Raw genomic sequence first — 7,590 nt, forward strand, 5'->3', positions numbered from 1 at the left:
CCTGGTAAAACCTCTGCTGACATCTTCTACCCCTTGCTGAACAACAAAACCATTGGACAAAGCCTCTGGTTCACTTTGATGCTTATTTCCATCATCAGAGCAGCTTTCAAGCTTGTTCACTTGATTCAGGTTTACCTCTCTTTCTCTGATTGGCAGAAGATCTGTAGTGGGCTGGGTTGGATCATCTTGGCTTTTTGGAGGAATGGAGTTAATGACTGTATCTGTGATGGTGCATGCTTGGTTTTCTTTAAAACGAGAACTTGACATCACAGCACTGGTGCTTTCAGGTACCTCTTTCCCAACACCTTTTTGATTGAAAGCAGGTGAGCAGGGAAGAGAGCAGTCCTTCTGGGCACTATCCATCTCCAAGGCAGAGCCCCCCAGACCATCAGAGTGCAGCAGAGCTGCAGGTCTTACCCTCCCTTCTCTTTCAGGTGATCTATAGTTACCCAAAATGCCATCAGGGAGGTGATGGTGACTCTCCTCAACCACTTCCATTGGCATGGCCCCACAATGATGCAGTGAGGGAGGAAAGGTGGGTGCCCTTTTCCATATCCCTGGCTCTGCTGGGCTCTCGGTGGGGTGGTGGATGTGGTGACTGTTTGCCTCAGAAGGGCACCTCATCAGGACGAGTGAACTCGATGTGTTAAGCAGGGATGGGCCATATTTATTCTCATCTGAGGGCTGAGGCTTGAAGATGGGGACCTCTCCTCCCTCGGCCCCACCACTTTGCAAGCTTTTGGGGTGAGAACAACTGGTTGGCAAGGGCAGGCTGGCCAGAGATTCGCTTGTGTAATGACTGCCACTGAGGGGCTTCTTGCCATTTCCTTCTCTGGGAACCTTTGCACTGACTGTGCTGGTTTTTGTCTCTGCCACCAAGCAGTGATCCTGGTGGAGATCCTCCTTGGAGGTACCTGGGGGGCTGGTGGGACTTGTGGGATCGAGGGGCTGTGTCCCCTGCCCTACCTGGTTCCTTTCCATTCTCTCTGCTGCTGCACTGCCCAGTGTGTTTTTCTCAAGCAAACTACAGTTTAAATGAGATTGCTCATGTTCTTTAAATGCCAAGGTTGCTTTGTTTTTATCTTGCTCCTGTTCTTGCATGAGCTGATCAGCTTTCTTTACTTGCCCTAGCAGTAAGGTCACTGCTGTGTTTTTGAGTGGCGAGAGGTCATTACGCTCTCGGGAAACACCATCTGCACGGATATTAATGTCACTCGGCTCTGCGTGTTCATTTGCTAAGTGCTGCAGCTCTGTTACATTATTTTGCAGCTCTGGCCTTGCAAACGTAGATTGTTTTGCATGGAAAGAACCCATTGAACTGAATGACTCCAGCTTGCACCCACCAGGGAAAATTACAGCCGCTTTTGCTGGGGTAGCAATATTTTCCATGTTGCCTCCAACAGGGACATTACCCTCCCCTTGGCCAGGGCACGATGCCTGATTTTCCCCTTCCAAGGCACTACTATTCTCCTCTTTCTGCTCTGGCTGGATGCGGGTGGTGGTAGAGGGGTGGCTGGGAGCAAGCAGCGTGGGGAAGCATGGCATCAACAGCTCCTCTTCGTTGCTCTTCACTGTTCGGGCAACAAAGAGCTGGAGCTGCTGCAGAGGGTTGGCAGCCGTCTCCTGGGATGCCAACATCTTCTGGGAGTCACAGCCACTCTCCTTGGGCACACTCAGCATATCGAACAGCAGCACTTTTTGCTTGCTGGCTTTGCCTTTGGGTCCAGGGCCCGGATAGGTGGTAGGGCTCTTCCTTTCCTCTGTTTCTTCCATCAGCACAGACCCACCACCATCCCCTTTGAAGTCCACAGCACTTCGTGCCATTTTGGGTGACTCGGGCCTGCTTAAGGGTCTTTCTTCTGTATCTGGGACCTCTTTGTTGTGAGGTGAAAGGGTGAGATCCAAGGCTGGGGCAGGAACCTGATGAAAGCCAAATCCATGTGTATGGTTCGGACGATGGGCATCACACTTCCCCAGCTCTGCAGCATCAGTGAAGCTTTCATTTGTTTTTCCCGGCACAGGGAAGCTCTCAGCACCACGCTGGCATGGCAGGGATGTCAGGGGATCTTTGGTTGTTTCTACTGCCTCCAGGCTCTTGGGGAACATGGGGTTGGTGGCAATAGGAGGGCTTTTAGTCACAGGGTCTGTGTAGATGGGAGCGTCTCTTTGGTCTGGCGTGTGTAAGCCAGGTAGACCTGTGGAGGAAGATCCATTTTCCATCTTTCCAGGGTCACTTTCCTTGGCAGCCACAGTTACCTGGAGCTGCTCGCCACTGTCTTTGGAGCAGAAATGGTCTGTGGTGAGCGGGGCTGGCACGCACATCCCTGCCTCCAGCGAGCCCAACTCCACCGGGCAGGGCCAGGGCTCCCTTGGTCTCTCATAGTCCCCATGGGCACCTGTGCCAGCTGGCTTCTCACCTCCCAGCCTCTCCCCAACACAGAGGCTTTTCCTCTCCCCGGTCTATGGTCCTGCCCAGGTCATGTGCTAAAAACAGTCCTTTCTCACGGCCTGCCCCTTGCTCACCCGGCAGTGGTGGGAACCGCTCGGCCGCCGGTCCCCGCAGATGCGCAGCAACATGTTGCTCAGGTTTCTGAAGGGCGACGGGTGCCTCGTGGTCCATCTTGCTGGTTTGCAATTGACTCTCCAGCTCTGTGACTAATCGCTTGATCTCCAGCTCATCGTCTGATATGTTGTTCATAAAAGTCACGTTATAATCCGTTATCCTGTCCGGCAGCGGCAGGGAGAGTTGGCCACTGGGGCCAGATCCTTCTTCAGGAAACTTCTTGACTAGTGGCTTCTCCACTGAAAGGCTGTGGAACTGAGTCATGTCTTCTGGCAGCATCGGAGCCACTTCTTCCATGAGGGACCAGTCTTTCTCTGGCATGAATGGTGGATATGGTTGCTCAAATGGCAGTGGCTTGGTGGGGGGATTGCCAGGACAGGTAAATGCCGTCACGAAACCATCCTTGCTTGCAGAAACACCTTCATACAGCGGTGGATCGAACTCAGTGACAGGAAGCTCTCCAAATATTGAAGAGGAATCAAAGCTGAGAGGGGAGGAGACCTTGCCCTGTGATGTTTCTGCGGCGTAAGGGGAGATACTGGCATGCTTCTGCTCTAAGGAGCTGCTGTTGATGTCATCCCGGCATAGGTACAAGTCATCCATGTGCGAGGAGCCGAGGGCTGGGGGCTTTGAAAACAGGTTGCCATCATAGTGCCCAGGAAGGCCCTTAGGATCAAAAAATGTGTTGTCACTGCTGACGTATGGATTGGGCACCTTGGCAGCGAGCATTATCCCCACTGCATCCATCCCGTATGTGGCATCCGGTGAGGGATAGTCCTTCCGACTGTCACTGAGCCCATGTGCCTTCAAGTATTTGATGCTCATTTCTGAGTAGGCATCACTTGCATTGCCAGGACTAGCTTCGTTACCACTGTGGGATGGAGCAACTAACTCTTCTGCATGGTACTTCAATCCATCACTCATGAAAGGGCCAAACTGATGGCTCTGGTTGACCACGGTCAGCTCAGGTGAGTCCTGAGCCTCCAGGGTGGATTCTCCTGCCTCACCCGTGGGCTTTGCTGCTTCTTTGGCTGCTTCTGCCCCCTCCTTACAGGAGAGTCCAGTGGGGCTCTTGCCCGAGGTGGCCATGCTGGGCCTTTCCTGGGGCTGTGCTAATGGCTTCTCCTTTGCACAGTCCATTGCAGCAACGGCTGGTTCAACACTGGGACATGTCTTGGAGCCCGATGGCAAAGATTTGGCTGAACCAAACCGCCTGCTCCCCCTGGGAAAGTCGTCTTTGCTCTTCTTGCTCTTCTTTGGGCTCCTGTCCCTGGGAGGGCTGAGTGGAGTCCTTGATGTGCGTGCCGGGCTGCCTGAGCTCCTTCTCCTCTGTGTGCCTCCCTTCTCACTCCCTGAACCGACCCCATCAGCATGGGATGGACTGGTTCCCATCTCGCTGGGCACGCTACCGCTGTGGTTGCTGCCAGTAGATGACTGGCTGCTCCTTCTTGGGCCTCTGGCAGCACAATCCTCTTTCTCAGCATCCTCCTGGCTTGGGACCCCGCCGTGCTCCTGTGCATCCCTTTTCTGACTGTCTTTTTTACGGCTGTAGCCCCAGGTGGGGTCTTTCTCTTTGACTCTCTCACCTCTTCCCAGGCATTTCTTCGTAAAGCTGTATTTGGTTCTCCCAGTGAATCCCGTGCCACGCTTCTTCCTCCCCCGGAGCTTGCTGCACTCTGCCCCATCATCATCCGAGTCGGAGACGTAGTCGTACTCCTGAAACCTGCCCTCCTTGGTGGCTGGCATCAGCCTCTCACTGACCTGGGGGCACTGCACCTGCTTGCTGCTCTTCACCTGCAGCTTGTGGAGCTTGTTCTTCTGCTGCACAATCTTGTGAATGAGCTCCTTGCTCCACGTCCCACTTCGGGGCTTCCGCTTCTTCAGGTCCTTCATGGAGAACCGGGGTGGCTTGGAGCTCTTGGTGCCAGTGCCTGGCCCCACCTCACTCTTTGCTGGATGCTCATGGCTGAGCTTTCTTGGATGCTTTTGGCTGGAGGTGGACTTGGAGGACGTGGTGGCTGGTGGGATGCTGTTCTTCCTGCCAGCCCGCAGCCTGGCTGTCCTCTCTGCTCCTGCTGCACCAGGATCTGGCTCCTGGGCTGCCAGCCTCTGCACTGCCCTCCCCTTGTGAAGGTGCTGCTTTCCTGCCACTCTCTTTTCTCGATCCCCACCATCTTCATGAAAACAGCCAGCCTTGGGCTGCCCCCCTGCCTTCTCCTCCGCTGCTGCCTGCTTTGATTTGCTCTCCGAGGCCAGGGCTTCCTTCGCCTTATGGGACATCCCACTGCCAGCCACCTTCAAGCCCGTCAGCTCGTCATCAGCAAACACATCTATGAAGCTGCTGTCAATCTCTGGGTTATCTGACTGGTAGCCCAGGCCGTTGAGAGCTTCAGTGATCAGGCTGTCCAGCTTGGCATCATCAATGTCCAGGTCTGAGGCAGTGAGCGGCAGGGAGCTGTTGGCAAGGCCATTGAAAAGGCCACCCTTCAGAGCATCCTCCTTGCCCTCGCTTTTGCTATCCCCATCTAGCAAGAAGTCATCGCTCTTGTTTAATGCCAACAAATGTGCCTGGGTGTCTGGAGAGAGCCCCAGACTGGTGGGCTTGGGAAGGTCCGGAGGGAGTGTTTTCCGCCCCTCAGCTGCCCGGGGAGCATCCTTGCCCTCTCCCTGTGGATTGGGATGGGAGGTGCAGAACTGGCGGTGCTGCAGGAAGGAGGAGAGGTTGCTGTAGTTCTGGTCGCACTGTTTGCAGGTCAGGAGCACGTCCAGCTGGTCCAGGCTAGCGCTGCTGAGTGAGCTGGCCAGCAAGTGATGGGAGGAATACGGTGGAGGAGGCTGCTCCCCATCCAGCCCATCTGAGCATCCCTTGGCTACCTCCATGCTGGGTTTGTGGAACGGGCTCGCTGGGGCACATTTTGGGAGGTTGTTGTCTTTGAGGGCATCAGGAGGGAAGTGGAAGGACTTGACGGAGTCTTGGGGGTGGTAATGAAGTGAGCTGGAGCTCAGGACATCGGAGGGCTGGAAGGTTTTGTTGCTGTCCTTGGGATGGCAGGGGTGCTGGAAGAAGGGAGAAGGGGTCAGCGCTCCAGACATCTGGCTGTCTTCAAAGCTGGGGTTGAGTGGGCTGCTGGACATAGGTGAGAGTGATGAGCATGTGCTGCCACAGGTAGGGTTGGGGACAGGGGATGGTAGAGGGGACTCGCAAGGGGAGGCAGCCACCAAGGCTGATGGTGGTAGGACCAGCGCTGAGCCCGATGAGCTCCTTGAGGGAGGAGGACCTGCTTGACCCATGCTATAGAAGAGGGCTTTGCTTCTCGAGTCACAGGCAGGAGAACCTGGCTCCTTCCCACTCTCAAAAGGGAAACTGCCTGTTGAGTTGGGTTCTCCCCTCTGGACCCCGAGGCTCTCTCCCAACAAGAGATTTTTGCCGTGATACCCTGGAGAGTTATTTACAGGGGGGCCTTTCTGGGTTTTCCCATTCCCCTGCCACTCCGACATGCCCACAGGGAAGGGGAGCTTCTGGCTGGTGATCTGTCTCGACAGCTCTAGCCTGTTTTGACCGGGCATTGCAGAAGTGAGGTGTATTTGCTGCCAAGGCATTCTGGCATTTTTCTGCCTGTGCTGCCTCTGCTCGGGGCCAGACTGGCACTCGAATGAGAACTGGTTTCCAACAGGGTTTGAATAAGGTGCTGAGTTCTGGTCCATGGGAGAAAATGCCTTAGTGGCACCTTCCCAAGCTTGCACAAGCCTGGGGTGGGTGGGTGCTGTAGTGGGAATGCTTGTCTCAAAAGGCACGGATCCTGTGCTGATGCTGCCCACGGGAGAACTGCAATAGGCTTTGCTCTGAAAGTGCACTTGGGGGAGAGAGTTTGGTGGCATGTTCCTTCTCAGAGGGCTGCTCTGGACCATCACCCGTGGGCTGGGGACACTGTCTTTCGCTGAGGCTTGCCTCTTACCGACTGGCTTTGGCATACTAGGCGAGTGTAAACTAGACGGAAAAACAGCTTGGTTTTCTTGGAAAGTGCTTGGGTTTTGGTCGATAGCACCAGACGACGAGAGAGCACCATTGGAGTCGGTGGGATGCTCGCTCCTGCCCTTGCAGCATGGCGACGGGCCATGGTGCGGGGCTGGCGGTGGCGGTGGGTGCAGGAATGGTGTTGGTGGGGTGGGCAAACCATACAGCCTGCCCTCGGGGGACACATTCTCATAGGAACCGCTGCTCAGCACCTCCTCTTGCCACTCTCTGGAGGAGGAGTGGAAGGCAAAGGCACCGTGAGCCAGTTGGCTGGTGGCAAGCCCCGCTTCCAGGTACTCCTGGCTCCCTGCATCACTGCGGTATGGCTCCTTCCCCACATCATGCAGCAGCTGGAAGGGGTATTGGCATGGCAAAGCCCCCAGGGCTTGGGCACCGGCTTTGCTGCCCTCTGGAAAAGAGCTGGGCTTCTGCACCGAGATCCCATAGCTAGCACCGGCGAAGCTCTTCTCCGAGGAAGGCCAGGAGTCAGCCCTGTTCGCCTGAAACTCTAAGTAATGTAGCTGCCCATTGGTGCTGGGGCTCTTGAGGGGGATGCCGGTGGCGGGGGTCTGCCCTTTGGGGCCATGGGAGGGAGCGGGCTGTGAGGTATAGTTGGTGGAGGTACGGCCGGTGCTGGCATCAGAGAAGCAGCGTCCGAAGCTGAGTTCTTCCTGCTGGAGCTCAGCCTCTCGCTGAGGGATGCTGGGCACATGGAAGCGGTAGCTGCTGGCCACAGGGCCATGATTTGCCTCTGGCTCCTTTGGGGGGGTCACCTTCTGCTGGGGGTAGGCGATGCCGATGGTGGGGTTTGGCCGGGTACTGGATGGCCCCGCTCGCCCTTCCCTGAGCGCCGGCTGCGCTCCCGGGATCGCCCCTTCCCTGGGGGGGACTGAGGGCTGAGCTTGTTCTCTCCCCATGCGCCGTCATTGCCAAACTTGGGTTTGCGGTGGAGTGATTTGAAGTCGATCTTCCCGGCTTGCTGCGGCCGGGTCACGGCCCTCCCCCGGCGCGT

The 7,590-nt window shown here is 56.1% G+C and overlaps 1 protein-coding gene across 1 annotated transcript in view; it reads right to left on the reverse strand.

Moving 5' to 3' along the window:
- The window catches only part of ZNF469 (zinc finger protein 469), a 12,768-nt gene that overhangs the window by 4,972 nt on the left and 206 nt on the right, over positions 1-7,590 (reverse strand). Inside the window, 3 exon segments of the mRNA XM_010010789.1 lie at positions 1-2,448; positions 2,450-7,404; positions 7,407-7,580. The exon segment at positions 1-2,448 is cut by the window's left edge and continues 12 nt beyond it. Of these exon segments, the coding sequence (XP_010009091.1) occupies positions 1-2,448; positions 2,450-7,404; positions 7,407-7,580 (7,577 nt within the window).

Source organism: Nestor notabilis, unplaced genomic scaffold, assembly GCF_000696875.1.
Source record: "Nestor notabilis isolate BGI_N333 unplaced genomic scaffold, ASM69687v1 scaffold13903, whole genome shotgun sequence".
Taxonomy (NCBI): domain Eukaryota; kingdom Metazoa; phylum Chordata; class Aves; order Psittaciformes; family Psittacidae; genus Nestor; species Nestor notabilis.